At 24.5% G+C, this 19,384-nt stretch overlaps 1 protein-coding gene across 2 annotated transcripts; it reads right to left on the bottom strand.

The window, feature by feature from the left end:
- Positions 1 to 3,136: 3,136 nt before the first annotated feature.
- LOC145848056 (ras-related protein Ral-A-like) lies at positions 3,137 to 17,728 on the bottom strand. 2 transcript variants are annotated; one of them, XM_082953810.1, is made up of 6 exons: positions 17,607 to 17,728; positions 13,472 to 13,573; positions 11,619 to 11,725; positions 9,275 to 9,374; positions 8,645 to 8,734; positions 3,137 to 3,359 (listed from the first exon to the last, which is right to left on the bottom strand). In XM_082953810.1, the coding sequence occupies exons 1-6, from the start codon at positions 17,700 to 17,702 to the stop codon at positions 3,249 to 3,251; spliced, it is 606 nt and encodes a 201-aa protein (XP_082809936.1). In that variant the 5' UTR covers positions 17,703 to 17,728; the 3' UTR covers positions 3,137 to 3,248. The 2 variants fall into 2 exon arrangements, with proteins under 2 accessions (XP_082809936.1, XP_082809934.1); XM_082953808.1 differs by lacking the exon at positions 3,137 to 3,359 and adding an exon at positions 5,935 to 6,595.
- Between the last annotated feature and the right edge of the window lie 1,656 nt (positions 17,729 to 19,384).

The following is a 19,384-nucleotide window of genomic DNA, read 5'->3' as shown; positions in this document are numbered from 1 at the left end:
ATATCAAGTGCCAACAGTGCAGCTTAAAAATTATAAACAAGACTCAGGCTATTACAATTCTTCAAAAACAAAATCACAAACTAGCGTATCAAGCAACATATTAGCTAAAGAGAAAAACAATTTGGCAGTACTTAATTCCTTTGACAAAAAAGAAATTATAAAACAGAATAAAAAAGAGTCAGAATTACTAATAGCAGGTCTAAAACTTTTAACATTTATCATAAAGCCTTTTGAAGATAAAATATAAGTATTTTCACAAAACTAACGAAACTGATTTTAATAAAGGTAAAAAATTGTAATTTTTATTAACATGAAAATCTATTTTAATATTTTTTTAAACTCAGGTAATTTTTTTAAGAAGTTAAAATGAAAGAAACTATTAAGTGTATTTATTTAGTATTCTTTTCTGATACAATTTCTGAATTGTAAAGTTTATTGCTTTTTTACTTTTAATGATGTGTTATAAAGTTTTTTATATCATAAATTACAGTTTGGTAATTGAACTATTAATTAAAAGCTAAGACATAACAATTATACAATAAAAATGTTTAATAAGCCTATTTTTATATTGAAATTTTAGTAACTACATTTTACTCTAAATTTAAAACAAAACTGATTTATCAGATTTTTTGCTATTAAAATATTCAAGTTCAAGTTTAAAGCTTTCAAATTCGACTCGTGATAAATTTTTCCTATAAATTTTGAATTTTAAATTACTTTCAACTCCCATTAAGTTTTGACTGTTAACGATAGTAAAAAGCACTCGCTAAATTTTTCTCTTTATTAATTTCTACAATGCATAAGTTTTGTGTCACATTAAAAAGAAATACTTTATACTTTAATCCTATAAAAGTTTGTGCATGAAAATAGTACTTATTGTTTTGTAAAATACTTTAAAGAAAATGTTTTCTGTTTTGTTTATTAAAGTTTGCGAGTTACATATTAAGAACATATGTTTTTCTAAGTTAAAAACAAAATTAAAGTTTTTCATGTTTTTTTAAACTATTAATTTTCTTTTAATGCATCTTTAAATGCTTATTTTTTGTTTTGTTTTGTATAAAAAAATGGTTTGAAAGTAAATACTGAAAGTTTTGTTATTGTCGTTTGGCCTAATAACATAGTAGTTTTTACTAAACTTTCTTAAAAGAATATCTCAACTTTTTTTTGAGCCGCGTATTTTTTGGAATGAATTCAATCAAATGAATACTACAATGATGGGAAATGAAAAGATGAATATTTTCTATGTCAAAAAGTGATTTCGATGAATTTTTGAATTTGAAGTTAAGAGAAGAACAAGCGAATTAAAACAATTCGTTACTGCTAAATAAACCACCGTAGAAGAAGAAATCGAAAGAGAAACGCCGGGATAGAAGATGCCCGAGGACAACAGGCACAAGGACAAGAACCCCAAGGATAAGAAGCCTGAGGACAACTAAATGACTATCATTGTTACCTTGTTGTGTTTTATCTAAGTTTTTGTAAATTATGTAATTTTTAAGATAATAAGAAATACAGTTTCTTTTTCTTACTTTTTTTAAACCGGACTTTTGATAATGTCTAAAAAGTTTAAAGTTAAGTAGGATTTTAAGGATTTTAATTATTTAAAACCAGGCTTAAAACGTTAAAATTGAAAATTTAAAAAGAAACAATGTAATGATATTAACATCTCATTTTCGTATTTTAAAGCGGATGTTGTAAACTGTTTTACGCAGACTTTGTGACGTGCTTTTAGTATTAAAAAAACAAACATATTTTTATAAAAAAACAAACATTTTTATTATTTCAAGGAGTTAATTTCATTCCGACGAGTATATATCGGCGTTTGTCTTTCAAATACGCGTTAAAGTTAGTTGACTTATTGAAAGACGTTTCATTAACTTGTTTCGAGAAAACGTCTACATAGCGGAGTTGATGTTAGTATTTATGTAACTTTACGTTTGTTGATACTTTTTATAGATTTTATTTGTGTCGTGATTTAATAGTTTCTTTCTTCAGAACTAAGAATTATTATTGAAAATAAATTAAATTGCATTTATTCAAAGTGAGTTTTATTCATAACTTAGGAAATAGTTTTGTAATTTATAATTGTAGCTACTTGTAACTAAAGTTGTCAGTTAGTAAGTTACTGGAGACCACGTAGTTAAAACATAAACATAAAGACCATTAATATAGCCCAATTTGGTTAAACTTAGACCAAACTTTTTGAGCGCTTTTTTTTCGTTTAATAGACAATAACCTTAAAAGATATAGAAGCATAGGTTTTAGTTAAATAAAATTTTGAAAGAAATGTTGAAACTTTATAATATTAAAGTCGCTGTTGAGTAGTTGAAATGACGTGGTCATTATTTAGTAAACTTAGATAAAAAATTTGTTTTAACGTTTAACACTATTTTGCAAGCATCATTTCAAAAGAACTAAAAAGTCTGATTTTTTGTAACTTATTAACTATAACGCTGTATAATTAAAATAAAAAATATTTTACACCAGTTGTTTTTGGAAACTATCAATAACAATTTAGTAATTTAATATCTTATTATCAAACTGTAATTGATCACATTACTTTAAAAAGTTCAAACAACCTTGAGTTTATGTTGAACGACTTTTTATTATTGCTTTCAAAAACTTTTTTCAGTACAGTAGATATTGCTTAAATAAAAACATTTCAAATTATTCTTTTGTAAAAAAACAATTAAAAGTAACAATTTAACACGAGTAATGACTTTACAAGTAAGATAGAATGGAAAAATAATAATCTTTACGAAAAATTTTAAGACACAAATAGCTAGCATTTAAAAAAGTAATTTATAAAAAATATTAAACTTACAGCGTCATAAAAATAAATTCAGCTGTTTAAATTTGCATGATTTTTTTTCAATTTACACAAACCAAAGTTATTAAGGCTTTCATACAAAATTATAACATTTTATCAAAACCTTTATAATTTAACAAAATAAGAAAGAAAACTGCATTTTCAAATTATATACTACCGTTTAAAATTTAATACATTTTTGTTTGCACATTTACAAAACAAACACTTAAAAAAAAAATCAAAGTTATAGTTTTTAATTAATGAAATCGAACCAGGTTTAAGTTGTAAGTAAACTTAATTACAAACAAAAATTCAAAAAATGTATTAAAATATGCTGAATTTTCAATAGCTTGTATAAAAATACAAGCTTTAAATTATCTGTATATAACTTTATCATTTCTTTAACGTTAGCTTTTCAAATAAAGAAATTGATAGCAAACTAAAATATAACGCAAGCACACCCTTTACTTTCTTTTTTATCCTCCTTCATATTTTGTGTATTTTCCTTTTCTTTTTGTTCAGTTACCATCCGCATTAAATCGAAGAATACCTGTCAATTCGTTAAAACAATTTAAACTTTTACATACTTAATTAACAGATAAACTACGAAGGAAAAATAACTTTAATATATTAGTTGTAATATAATAGTATATTTTTTATTCTATTTATATACATGTTTTTTGTTTTTTTTTTTCTTTTTTTTTATCATTGTTACCCCTTACCCTTAGTCGGTAAGTTTTCGAATTTGAACAGGTGGGAATTGTGCGGGTTAGAACTGAGCGGTTCCCAAAATAATGGTGCTATTTGAATAACTCTAACATGTTTAAATTTATGAATTTATTCTTTCAAAAATTTATTTTACAAACTAAGTTTTGGTCAAAGACCTCGTCAGTGCTTAAATAAATCTAAAAAAATATGTGAGAGTCATAGAAAATAGCATTTAAACAATGTTTAAAAACTATAATGTATTAAAATTACTATAATTAAACAATAAATGACGTTTTAAGTGGTTTATGTCTGTAAGTTAAATTTTAATAACTAAAAATTATCGCTACGAACCTGATAACAATCTTGTTTTTTCTAACGTAAAATATAACTCTATATACAACTTTAAACACGCACGAAAACTACAGTTTATGAGTCATACAAACCTATATTTAAGAATATTGTGAAGTTTATTATATGGCATACGTTTATTTTTAAATGATTATAAAGGTTTTATTAATTCAAATCAACTTAGTAATAATTGACTATGTTGAAAAACATGACAGTTATTTTTTTCAAGACATGAATATTTGAATTAAGGTTAATAGCACTCTAACTAACACTATTCATAAAAAGTATTATATAAACTAATTTGTTAAAACAATTATATTTTTAAAATTAAAACAAATAAAAAAATGAAAACAGACAAACGTGCATAACAAAATGTAAATCATGCAGCATTAATGAAAAAAAAAATTATTAATGGAAATATTATTTTATAAACGCCACACAGTGTACCCTAACTGTTTAATTATCTAAAACAAAATTATTTAAACTTTATAAGTAAGTTAAAGAGATTAGAGAACGTTGTTGGATTTTAAATTCATACAAATAATACATTTTTAAAGGTTTAGTATAAAAACAGTTTTATATAAATCTCAAAGCACTTTTATGGTATACTCTCAACAATTCTATAAATTATACTTCTTTAGTTTTGAATATTTACCTACTTGTATATTTAAAAAAAAAACTAACTTTTTCTTAACAATTCTGAAAATATTTAAAATATAAAGGCAAAAGAGTTAAAAAAAATTCTATCGACTTCAACACAATAGTGCAACATATGTGAAATCAGATATTTTAACTTTCTCATTCACACATAATAGTTCAAGCGAACGTAAATTCCATAAATATTTATCTTTTTTCAAGCATCATTTGACATTTAAAATTCATTGAACTGTTTTACTTGAAAAACCTTTCGATACATTTTTAAATGATGTATTGATATGGTATTAATTACATTTTCGTTGAATATCCTATTTAAACTCTGTTTATCATTCAGTAGCTAATAGTTGTACAGCGGTAATTTTTCTCCTTAGGTTATTTAGTAAGTATGACTTTTTTTTTTACGCTAGACTTAATAAAAAATTGTTAAGGTATTTTGCAATGTGTAATTTAATCTTAATAAACTTTAAGCTTTATATAAAACATAACTTGATAAATCTTAAAAACTTACTCTTTAACAAAGAAGAGTAATTTATTTAATAGATATTACTATTTAATAACACTTTAAAAAAACACAACATACTAATTTTTGTTCGAAGATTTATTAATAAAACTAACGAAATCTTTTCAAAAGATAAAGATTTTTTTTTTGTTTTTACATTTAAGGCAAATTGCATTTTCTACAATTAATGAAAAGTAAATAAAATATAATAAACACATTTAAGGTACTTTTATGCTTCTTAAATTTTAAACTTAAAAGCACTAGAGTATAAAGCTTCGAATGTTAAGAAAAAAAGTAAAAAAAAAACCACAATTTAAAGCTATTTGTCATTACTTACAAAACGTAAAAACTAACTATAGCAAATGATAAAAAAATTAAAAACTTTTCATAAAATAATTCTTTGTAAAATTTTAAGAAAATACTTTTGTACAGAAAATGGCTTAATGTTGGAAAATTTTTTTTGATGATTCAAAAACAAAAGATTTTACATTGCTCAACAATTTTTTATTAAACAAAGTTTATTGTATCTTTATAATCTATGTTTTTATTTCCTAGTAAATGTAATTACTTCAGAACTTATAAAAAATTTGAAAATAAAAACAATTTAAAACTTAAATAAAAACACAAAGTATATTGCAAAAAACTGAAACATTGGAATTTCCAATAAAAAAAACTTAAAGTGAGTGTAAAATTATTAAGTTTAGCAAGAGATTTAAAAAAAAAGTTGCCAATTTAAAAATGGTAACATTTGGTCCAATAATCACCAGCAAACAAAAATTCACAAAATTATTTACATAAATCAAGAAAAAATTAGTTCAAATGCTTAGATTAAAATGATCACTTGTAATCAAAACAAATATTAAAAACAAATTTTATTTTATACAGAACAAATCGATACAGTTGGTGTGGAAAATATTAAACTAAAGAGTTTTTTTTTTGTATAAAGTTTACGAATAGTTATAAAAAGTAATTAATATTTATCAATGAGTAATCAAAAATAGTCGTTAACAGAACAACTAACGTATAAACAAGTTTTAAAGTGTAATTATAATACGTTTGCCATTTTACACTGAATTATTTAAATTAAAAAAACATATATCAACTGAAAATTTTTCAATAAGCATATTTATTACACGTATTTGAACATATAAGAAACAACAAATTCTAACTTAAACATATTTCAGCAAAGAATATACATCATGATCCCACACACTTATCAAAATAAAAACTATAAATATTTTACATGATGCTACTTTTTTGCAAAGAAACATCAAACACTAACTTTCATGTTCAACAAAAATTAAATTAAATTGTTGAATTAAGGGAAGCGTTAGGAATTTAGTAAAAAAGGTCAATTTGGAAAGATAGAAGTTTATAAAAACGATGAAAGGAATATTATTTCAACATAAAAAAACATCATGATTTCACACGTTGTAATGATGCATTTACATGATGTTACATCTTTTCTTGCAGTTGGCAAAGCAGCCCTGATCCTCTTGAACCTGCTTCTGAGGAAGATTTTCTTCTTTTTTGTTCTTCTCGCTCCGTATCAGAGCCAGAAGATCGAAGAAAACCTGCAAAATAATGTGGCATGCATGAACTGAATAAGTGCAACACAAAAAATACAAATAAAAAAATAAAAAAGATTAAATATAGAGTGGTAATTTTAAAAATTTTCCTATGAAAATTACTGAAATGCTAATTACTACTATTTTGTAAATAGTTTACTACATTGTAAATAGAGAATATTTTGATGCATCATAAAAACCTTTTTGATCATAAAAAAATAAAAATCTTTTTATTAAGCACTTGTAATGACACCCTAGATCAGGGTTTCCAAAACTTTTTTTTATAAGACTCCCTTCGAAGAAAAAAAGCTTTGGCCACCTAAACTACATTTTATCACGTCTAAGACCTTTTTTTGCTCTTCATCACGAACTCCAGAATATCTATTGTAAAACTAAATTTATTGCCTCGTACCCCCACCCTTACGGCCCCTTTACTACTCTCGGCCCTTTGCAGCTTATGACCAGCTTACAAATTTCTGAGGTTGCCCCAAGGAAGCCATATGGTTTGTTCTGGAAAACAGTGATAATCACAAGCTTTTCTTTGCTATTAAACATATTTTTTAACCCTTACTTTTGAAATATTGAACCATACAAGCACAGCTTAATTTAGCGTTGCCAAAAAAATTGGAGATATTTCTACCAGGTTTTCTGAATTTCTTCCAGGTTTTCAAAAGTACAAGTTTTCGAGTCTATTTTTAGTATAAAATTAAGTTTAAGCTAAAAACTGTCTTAATTAGTATAACAATATCTAAAAGTTATTTTTAAGCTTCTTTAATTGCGTTTTTATAAAAAAATAACATTAAAGAAATTTAACTACATGACAGATTTTTTGAGTCAAATCGAATTTTTTTACTTCACATGTAAAAATTGTTTAAAATTCAAGGATTTTAAAAGATTTTTGTTTAAAAATCCAGTCTTTTTTCAAAATTTCTAAAGTTCTAAGTTTTTCCTCCTTCTTTTAGTCAAAATTATCAAACTCCAGGTTTTTTTAGGGTTCCAGGTTTTTTGGCAATCCTGCTAATAGAAATCACTACATTTTAAAAGCAACTTTAAAATTGAACAAACTCCGTTAACTAATATAGAAACTTCTATTTCTGGCACGTGATAATAAGTATGTAAGTATAAGTAAATAAGCTTTAAGCTTTTTATTTTAACCCTTTTAAAAATTTAAGTGATATGTTGTCAAACTTTCTATATTTAGACACTTTAACATTTGATTACAACACATTGTTACTTTTGACTTATGTGGAAGTAGTTGAAAGATTTAATATGAAAAGGAAGTTACTAAAAGCATTTAAAAAGTAGCAAACACAAATTATTCATTCTATTATTAGCAAAGTTAACGATTCTTTCTTATTTGTTTAAAAATATACTGAAAATTTAGGCGCGTAAAAAAATTAAACTTGCAGTTTCTATACTTATTGCAAAAAATTGTTTTTTGAGTATGCTCTAACTAAACCTTTATTATTTTAAATATAAATTGGTATATCAACGATTAAAGGACTCTTATTTTTTAAAATCTACAGAGTTTGAGTATAAAAAAGATTGAGAAAAGTAGTTTTTTAAATTTATAAGTTTAAACAAAACATTATACTATCTAATTTTGATTATAGAATGTACGAGATCTTGTGATAAGTTAAAGTATATTCTTTTAAAATAAAGCGCCCTTATTTTTTTTACCACGATGTTTCCCTACAGTAATTTAACAACACATCCTCACACATAGTTCTCACTTGGTTACTTTCTGAAAATACTTTAAAACTTAACGTAAAACTAGTTTAGTAAAAATAGTTTTTTTTAAGTAGTGACATGAAAGGAACTATGCTTGAAAAATTAGTTGTTTGGATTTTATTACAAGAGTTTTGAGTAGCACCCCTTACAAAATACTTGTTTATATTCGTAACCCACTTTTATACTAAAAACTAAGAAAACGTATTGATTCAAACATCAGTACTAATGAAATTTACCAGCCCCAAAATTTAAATGAAAAAAAATATAAACAAATGAAAACGATCATGCTTGTGTTACATGCAAGGAATTATATAAAATGTTCACCTTGTCAACGTTGTTTCTGAACTTGGCTGAAGTTTCAACGTAGCGGACGCCCATCTTGTCTGCTAACTGCTGCGCTTCTTCTTCGCTTACCTGTATTGTTTTATTAATTGCTTTATATTCTATGTTAGCTAATTGTATAAATTCTCCTTTTTTTTAGGATGAAGTGCTATTTATTGAAATGATACAAAGGGTAATCTTTTGGGTTGATTAGTACTAGTACTTTAAATTTTAATACTTCTATAGTAATACTTTTACAGAACTTATGTTAACAATACCTTATTAGGCAAATAAAAAATTATTCCTACTACTTTTGAATTACTTTTATAATGCTATGAAATGAATAACCATTTTCAGAATTTTAAACTATACAGTATACTTTACACATTTAATAACAACTTATGTAGTTTTTTATGTAAGAGACTTAAAAAATAAACTTAGATAGTATATTAAACAAGTGTTTTACTTCGCTTGTACATTCAAACAAAAAACAAGTTTGCTGAACACAAAATTATTTAAAATACATTTAATTATTAAACATTTTATTCAAAAACATAATAAAACATTATAACGTTTTATTTTAAGTGTGTTTTCCCATAAATTTTCTTTTATACTAATTACATAAAAAAAAACCTGTCTTTGTTCGGTGAGATCGGATTTATTTCCAACTAATAAAAATGGAATGCTTGATGCAGTTGAACTGTCCACTCCTTTTACTCGCAATATCTGCTCCCTGGTTTGTTTTATTAAACTTTATTTTCATGAGGGACATTAAGTAAACAACAAATGATTTTATTTTTGATTGTTTTGTAAAGTGTTTGTTTTTTAAGTGGAATGTACAACTTAAAAAAGAGACTACTCTTATTATTTTCTTTTAGATTTTTTGCTCTGGTTTTAGTCTTAATATTAGTTATATTGATACATTAGTAAATAATAAACAATTATAACCAGTTTTCACTATAAGTACACTAGTGCTAATTGCTTAAAAGTATTTGAACGGTTTGGTTTAACTTACTTTTATGGTTTTACTTAATTAAAAGTTATTATAAACAAACTTTTATGTTGTAAAAAACTATCTCAACTAAATCGACTATATTTTTTTTTACATAACCATTAGTTTTCAAAAATACATTTATAACCATTTACTACATAAAAAAATACAATCTATTAAAGCATAATGGTTATTTAGTATTAAGTTCTTGAATTAAAAACTGGGTTAAGTATAGTTACAAAATTATTTAACATTTTTACTTGGACAATATAACGTAAAAGTCATAACTGGTTTGATGGTTCTCAATGAAGATTTATTATAAATTGTTTAAATTTGTTAATATAGTATGACACTATTCTATACATACTGTATTTACATAAGTTATTGTAAATATTGCTGCTTTCTCATTAAAATTATTATTTTTTACTTACATCTTTAGCAAGTAAAACAAAAAAATAATTTTCAAACAAGAATACCTTATTCAGAGGATAAGTTAATTGTTTATAATAAAATTATATTTTTTTATCCATTGCTGTTACTGCTTTAAATGTGTTCACATTGCATTACAAATAATTCTTAATCTCTTCATGGTTTGTGAGCACAGTGAATTTTGGTTAAATATCTATACAAATACTATTCTACTTATACAAAGGCCATTAAAGGGGTGTTATCTGTTTTTTACAAGTTAGCCTTATTTTGTAAACCTTTGCCTCAGCTACCGCATTCTTGTTCAGTTTTAGATAATTCAAAACAGATTCTGAGATATAGAATAAAATTTTGTCAAAATAAAACATTTAGTATTGAAGGTGCATACAAAAAATTAAGAAACTTCCTTTGATAATACAAGTTTTTAATGGAACTTTATTGTTTAGTATAACAACAATCATATTACATTACTAATTTAAAAACAGAAAAAACTATTATAACTTTGTTTAAACTAAATCACTTTAATCAGAGTATTTCAAAAAACAAATCGTAAAATGATAAAAAATTCAAAGGCTAAGTATGACTATTTAAGTTCAAGATTTGTGGTTTTTTCACATTAAAATAAGTTTTTAATGACCTTTATTTTGCTAAACCAAATAATTTCAAGCACCATTGTTGTTTTCACAGTGATGTACTCAAGTGGGTGATATACTGACCACATATCAAAAATATAATTGATATTTAGCACACTTCAAATACAAAGCAAACTAGATGTCGAAATACATGCGATTCTAATATGTTAGCTAGGGTATTTGGACATACTAAACCACATCAACAGAAAAGTAAATATTAGATGTATAAAAAACTAAAAATGTTTTACAAAGAAACTTGTTAACTTGTGCTTAAAAAAATGACAAGTAGGCTAATGAAAACTTGTAAGTAGCTGGTAATTTTATTTTTAATCAATCTTAGTTTGTAATACTTTTTTTTTATAAAATGCTCAGCAATTTAGACCTACTTATATGCTACTGAAAAGAAAAATAACAATTTATCTATGTATCTTCACTTTTCTAAACTTGCTAAAAAATGCAAATTATAAAAACAAAATAATTATAGTTTTATGAAGAACATTAGAGAAGGAATAAAATTTCAAAAGTTAGTTGATAAACAATATTTAATCTTCCAATAAAAAATTTACATTTATAGTTTTAGAGTACTAATTTTGGGTAATGAAAAGGTAAACTATTATATTAAAAAAACTAAATAGTGAGTTAACATTAAAAAAAAATATATAATACTTAGAATCTTTTTTTTTTTAAGTTTACTTTCAAATGTTTAAATTAACATAATAATGCAGTATTTAAGAATTTTATTTTATAAAGATTATTTTTTCAAAAAAAAAAAAGATTTATCATTACCACATATAAAACAAATCAATCAAAATAATATTAAACAAAAGATGAATAAACTCCAAGAAATATTAAAATCATACCAAAAATTAGAATACTAAATAAAAACAAAACTTTTATGTAACACAGTAGCAAACAAACAACAACCAACCGAAAGTCGTTAGTTTCATCAAAAGAGGACTTGTCAGTGATTGAGAAAACACACAAGAAACCTTCGCCACTTCTGAAGTAATTATCTCGGATTGCAGCATAATCTTCCTGTTTGAAAATAAATTTTGTTCATTAATTCAACACAAAATAATTATACTTAAAAGGGTTGCCCCTTATTTTATGGTAAAATGGCCACCTTTTATCTAGTAGACTAAATGTTCAAGAATAAGAAAATCAACAAAAATGTCAAGAGTTTTGAAATTAAAGATTTTTAGAAGCACTTGATCTGAAAAATGTACTTTTGAGTTTTTATAGACAAAGGTTTGGTAATTGTTTACTAAAATTCAAACTATTTTTAAATTATTCAAATAAAATTCAAACATTTAACAAAATCAAACCTAAATACTTTTGTTCAATTTAAATGCTTAGCCTTTTGAATTTTATAAAATATATACTAGGATAAATATAAGTCTTTTAATGAAAATTCAAGTTATTTACACTACAACAAACTAATTAAAAATCTGGACATAAATAATTTTAAAGTAAAAAACAGCTAACAATTATGTTAAGCTGATTTAGATATTTGGAATTTTAGTCATTAAATTATCACTTATGTTACTTAAGTCATTATAAGAAGTTTATGTTTTCATTTACAGCAATTTTTACATTTAATATTTACTATTCAATATTATTAATTATTAAATATTTAACATTTTAACTCCATTTTTTAAAGACCACTTATAAATAATTAATAAAAAAAAATTAAATTTCTGTTTTGCTAAAGTCGTATGTATTTTATTAGGGTTGTCACTATATTAAGCATAAAATTTAGCCTGAATCACATTAAACTAGTCTGAGTAAGCCTCAGCTTCTAAAACAAATAAAAATTTAGTAATATATTTCAAAAAGTGAAAAATTTGACAGTTAATCAAGCTTAATTTCTTAAAATATTACAAAAATGACAGAACAACTAGAAGACATTAAAACAAAAAACAATTGAAATAAAAAACTAGACTGAACTATATAAAAAGTAGTTACAGGACAGCTCATATTTTTATATAGTTTTTAAATGGAAAACATCTCAAAAATTAATTTGAATCTTTCAAAAGATAGAAAATGCTCCTGAAGATATAATAAACAAATATGACAGCAAAAATAATAAAGAAGTATTTATCAAAATATAAAATTTATTATTATAAAAACTATAATATTATAGCAAGTTTTAAAACTTCTTTAAGTAATATCTCTAAAATCTAATTTAAACTTGAAAAACAAAGTGTTTTAAAGGTTAACTAACAGGATTTTAAAAGTAGAGTTTTATATTGAAAAAAAAAATTATTTAGAATGTATATTTCAGAAAAACTCTGAATTATAAATATAAAAATTTCAGAATTTAAATCCTTGTTCACCCAAAAATTATCTAAAATTGAGTTTTGCAAAAATAAATTAATAAGCTTGAGTCAGCCTGAGTTTAAAAAAAAATCAAACAATACTAAGTTCCCCTGAGTGGCCTTAGTGTGAGGTATTATATAATATATGTTATATATACTCAACATATGTATAAGAATATTTATAAAACTAATTAAACAAATAATACAAATATATGTGTTTTGAATAACTATCAAGGAAGAGCTTAGTAACTTAAAGCTTCAATGAAACTTGAAACAAAAGTTGTAACTTTGACAAAAAGAAAAGGGATAAAATATGTTCCCGCAATGCTTTATTCTAATAATTTTGCAAATATATCTATTTTTTAAATACAATTTATTTATATAAAAATAAAACTTTGAAAATTATCAAAATAAACTTATATATAACAAATAGTTACATTAAAAACAAATTAAAACAACCAACTTGTCCAGCAGTGTCGAGAATATCAATTTGGCTGTCCTGGCCATCTAGGACTACTTTTTTTCTATAGCTGTCTGCTTTTGTGGGCTCATAATCTTCAACAAACTGTAAAAATATATTTATGTAAAATTTATTATTATAACACTATAAAACATATAACATTAATATTATAGGATTGCCAATTTTTTTTTGTATATTTTATCAAGGTTTTTTAAAACAGATTTTTTGGTAATTTACTTGGATAATCTGTTTTAAATTTTATCTCAACATTGAATAGATACTGTAAAGCTACTTTAATTGTATTTTCAATTAAAGAAAAATACAAATGGTGAAAAAAAAAAATTGTGATAGAATCTTAGTATACAATCAAAATTTTGTTACTTTACATGTAAAATAGTTTAAAATTCCAAGTTTTTCTAGGTTTTTTTTTGTGATTTTTGTTTGAAATTCCTTGATTTTTTCCTAATTTCTGAAATCCTAGGTTTTTTTTGCCTAATATGTCAAATTTAAGGTTTTTCAAAGATTTCAGGTTTTTTAGCTCCTGTATTATATATGTATCTAAACCAGAGATGTTAAAATGCTAACAGTTACTATGGTAATTCAGCAATGAAGTGTTTTATTTTTGGTTTGTTTTAAGTTAATATTTTCACGCTTGAGTAAACAAAGCAGAGCTTTTTAACATGTCTGATCTAAACACACTCAAAACATTTATACTTACATTTATTTATTTTCTAACTAAATCTCTAGAAAAACAAGGATAATATAATAAACACTGTTTTTTTTTTAAATCTTTAAAATAATAATAAACGATAATTAAAATGACTTAATTAGTTAGTAGTTTTTATAAAAAATATAAATATTTTACTGAAGATTATTAATAGTCATTATATTAAATTTTATCATTTTTTACTTACAGTTTTTTACTTATAGTTTTAGTGTAGTTTTACTAGGGGTAGGGAGTACTTGGGAGATGTTTGCTAGACACATGAGGAGTCTTGATTTGGATGTGTTTTGGTCTAATTAAGAAGAATTAAAAAAAAATTTTTTTTTAATCCTAAAAAAAAAACTGCAACCCAAAAAACTGATCTGGACCCCAAAAATCACATAATTTTTGATTTTTCAACTTAAATAGTAATAAAGTCACTCATACATGTCCTAGACTTATATATTATATCTTAAATGAAAGCTAATAATTGTAGGCATACCTTTAATGACATTTCAACTGCTTTTGATATATTATGACGTCATAATTATACAAAATATGCAAATTTTGTCTGTAAAATGGAATTTTTTTATTATAAAAAGCAAATTCTTCTGCTGGTTTTACTTTTAGTTTCTATGATTTTGAATGACGAATTTTGAAGTCAATCAACCAGAAAGATATTACTAAGTCATTTCAATTGTTTGTTGATAAAGATATAAAAAACACTCTAAACCTGTCATGAAAAGTCAGCACACAGTACAAATCAAGCAGATCTCTTTGACTACATTTTAAACAGAGAAAACCAAGTTAATCGCCTTGTAATCTATCACGAACGCAGGTTTACCAAACTTGGGTATTCTGCCTCATCTATTTTGCAAAGCCTTCCGTTTATTTGCATGCTTATAAATGAAACGCACCTAAGCAACCAGCATGTGGAAGTCGTCAAACTACTGCTTGACTCTGAATTTCTAATGACTGAACTTGAGGCACTTTCTTACTTTACTCACAAGGTAACACTACCATTTTTACACTTTGTTGAGGTTAGCTCTCAACAAGACCTTCTCAAAGTATTTCCTAAACTATACAATCTCAGCAATGGAATAATGAATACTTTGGATGCTTATGATGTACATTATCCACATATTAAAGTGTTAAACCCAACTTCTGAGATATGTTGTAAAATTCTTAAGAAAATGTGTTTCCATGCTGCTCAAGTTTTTGATCGCCAAAAAGGTAGAGAATATGGTTTTGGAAAGTTTTGTTTGTCAAATCCACTACGTGCTACTGAGCTCAACCTATTAAGTAATGAAGAACTGGTTGGACTCCCAACAAACAACTTGGAATCTGAAAGACACCTTGCTGGTTTTGGAAGGCGAGCAGCAGTGGCAAAGTTTAGGAACCAATGATTCACAGCAAAAGGGATAAGAAATGACTGTACATTACTTATATCTGATTCTTTTCAAACTAAACATGAAAAAAAATTTAATAAAGTTGTTCGATTTCTGAATGAGATGGAGCAAAGGTGGGTAGCAGATCAAAAAAATTTAAAGCTCAAACAGATAAAGGAAAAAATTGAAAAAGGGAAAAAAAGGAATCAATATGTGCAGAAACATCTCAAACTGTGTAAAAGTTGGGGTGGGCCTGTAGTGAGCGTGGAAGAGCTGCGTTCTATTTTAAAATCTCATCCTGATCGAAATGAAGTTATTGTTCGTAATGAGTTAATTTACTTTAGAGAGTCTCACAAATCTGAAGTGTTATACAATCCAGAACTTTTTAAAATTAATGGTAATACTCACGAAGAAAGACTTCTAAACTTATGTGCTCTTGTTGCAGAAGATGATGAGTGCTCTCTATGTTCTTTACCAATAAACACTGATGCATTATTAATTGTAGGGGGTTCTTCCCCCAATATACAGAAAGAAAAAATGAAGATATTATGGAAGGGAATTTTTATGTCACATAAATTAGTGAAGGGTCATCAGACACATGGTATATTGCTATGTGTGAAGGTAAAAATGATGATGGGACTTATAAGATGGACCACCTCATGAGAGTTCAAGACAGAAGAAATTCGAAGTGGAAACACCCACCTAAACGTGATTTGCTAAACTTGCATTTAGATTCTATTCTTGATTGTAAAGTTGATGGGGAATGGGATGTTTCTAATGAAAGATCTATTACTTTTTCACTGAGAAACCATGTCCAAATAGATTTAATAGTAGAACAGATGTCTTTTACATAAAGTTAAAAAGTAGTTTTTATGTATTTTTATGAGTATTATGTACATATAGTCAGTTAGATTTTTATCAATCATTTGACAGTTATTTTATACTAGTATTTTTAAAAGTATCAGTCATTTTGCAGTAATCTTAGAAGTTGATACTAAATGATACAGTGCAATGTTCGTTTTATTATGCAATGTTCTTTATTTCTTTATTATACTAGTCTCTATTTATTTTGCAATCATTAACTTAATGTTTAATGCCATACAACATTATGTTGCCTATAATAAATTATAACTTTTTTGTATTTCGTTATGTTGTTGTAATGCAAATTGAATAACATTCTTAGGTTATTTTTAAATACTTATAGCTAAATGAATTATGACATCAAATATCCCATTAATATACATACAACATCACCTAAATTTTAAAGGTAAGTAAGTATATCTACAAAGTTTTATTTTAAAATATTATGTTTTAATTAGATTAGACAACCAGCTATGCTTCTTAATTTTTCAAAACGCACCATTTTACAGATAAAATTTACATATTTTGTGTGATTATAACGTCATAATATTCCAAAAGCAGTTGAAATATCATTAAGTGTATGCCTATAATTATTAGCTTTAATTTAAGATAAAAAATATAAGTATAGGACGTGTATGAGTGACTTTATAATTATTTAAGTCAAAAAATCAAAAAATATGTGATTTTTGGGGTTCAGGTCAGTTTTTTGGGGTGCAGTTTTTTTTTTAGGAATTTTTTTAATTTTTTTTTAATTCTTCTTAATGATACCAAAACACATCCAAATCAAGACTCCTCATATGGATTTTACAACATGACCAAAAAAAATGTGCTGTACTCCCTACCCCTAGTTTTACTCAAATAAAAATCATAATTGAATCAATATTAAAACTTAAATGTGTTATAAAATAGTTTTAATTTTTTTAAATTATATAAATTATTGAAAAAGTCAAAGTATAAAAATATATTCGCTTTGGAAAACTTTTTTTCAGACAAAAAACTTATAGTTTATAATTTGTTGACTATAAATACATAACTTAATTCTAATAAAAGTGAGCAACAATTAGATTCAAATTCAAAATTCTTTTTTAACTCAAAAAGAATATCACACATTTTTTAAATGATATTTCACAAAAGATGTGTAATACTTGAATTTCAACCAACAAATCTTAATACAAATACAAATAACCTCATCATACATGAACTGAAGTGTCAATGCAGATTTACCAACTCCTCCGGCTCCTACCATTATGACTTTGTGGAGTGATGTTTTGTTATCCGCCATTTTTAATTAATACTACAATATCTGATGTTTTCATCAAAAATTATTTCTTGAAATGATTTTTAAAAATTCAATAATACATATTTATTATACAGTGTGAAATTCAAGTGAGCCATAAATCAGGGTCAGAACAAATGTCAGTTATCTACCATTAATCAGAAAAACTATATAGCTCAGAAATAAACTTTCCAATGATTTACCAACCAAACTATGTACTGTAAATATTTATACATAACAATATAAAAAGGACCAATATAAAAAAAACAAATTTTGTTAATCTGAAGTAACACTAAAATTCTAATGGTTTTCTAAAACATTTTTGAATAGGACAAATATAGGACAAACTTTGAATGAAAAATTTTAATCATTTTGTGAAACAATTTGAAAAATACTATTTACAACAATGTTAAAAATTTGTTTATCTATCCACTTTCTAATAACATTTTACTTCTAAAATTTTCTTAAAGAAGTTTTCCCTAAACTTCGATTGCTTAAGTTAACTGAAAATTTAGCTAGATGTCTAATTATATAGCTCATTCATACAAAGTTATATAAGTACATGGTTAACTATAAATTTAATAATTTTATTACTCTAATTAGCCTATTATAACTTAAGCTAGGTTTATAACTTTTTATACTTTCTAATAACTTGGTTACTTAAACACTTCTAAATAAAGTTAAGTTAAGCCAGTGTAATTTTATAGATTTGCACAAAAATGAAAACGAAAGCAATAAAGATAAGACTAAGCAATTAGAAGTCACTTAAAAGATATGGTTGTAATTTTCTACATGACAATCTGTTTAAGATGTTTAAAATAATTACTATGAATCAATAAATAACTATAATTAAACTACTTTTAATTAAAAAGTGTCGATAAACACAAAATCTAAAACTTAATATTTTAACAAAAACAAGAAATACCAAATCTCATTAAGTCTTTTTAGTTGTTTTAGTATTGTGTGTTTTTAAAATCTCTTAATGTTTTAATTCAGTTTTTAAGCAAGTTTTTTATAATCTTAAATGTTTTTATTCCTTAAATTAATCTTAAATTAAACTTTAAATTCACATAGAACAAATTATTCAAAATTAAAATCTTAACACAGAATTATTTTACATTTGATGCTTTATGGCATATTTTTTTGATAATCTTTCTAAATTTCAATTACAAAATGTGAGATACAGCCCTTATCTGATGAGAGCTAAATAAAATTATTTCAAATTATGTACAAATTTTCTAACAAAAACTCATGAGTAATCATTCTTAGAAAATTAGAAACATGTGTATGATTTTAGACTATAAGCATACATCAGTTTAGTAACATTATAGTATTATATTTTATATAATATTATTATTATTATTATATAATTTGAATACAAGATATGAAGTTAGTATTAACAATGATACAGAATTTAATAATATTTACTATATAAACAAATTTTATAATGAGATAAAAAAAAAACATTATTTTAGTGGCTATTTACACAATATCAGAAACTTTTTTATATGAATAATTTTTTTGGAGATAAAGTTAGTTATGTGAGTATTTCAATAAAAATGTATGAGGAAAAAATTTTTGTTACCAATTTTCTTAAAATATTCATAAATGTCACAAAACCTCCATATATTCATATTTGTACTGAAAATCTAAAATATTCATAAAATGTTATGTCTATTATTTTATCA

Source organism: Thalia democratica, chromosome 1 (genome assembly GCF_965202585.1).
Source record: "Thalia democratica chromosome 1, ktThaDemo2.hap1.1, whole genome shotgun sequence".
NCBI classification, from domain to species: Eukaryota; Metazoa; Chordata; class Thaliacea; order Salpida; family Salpidae; genus Thalia; species Thalia democratica.
This window is presented reverse-complemented; position numbering and strand designations above follow the sequence as displayed.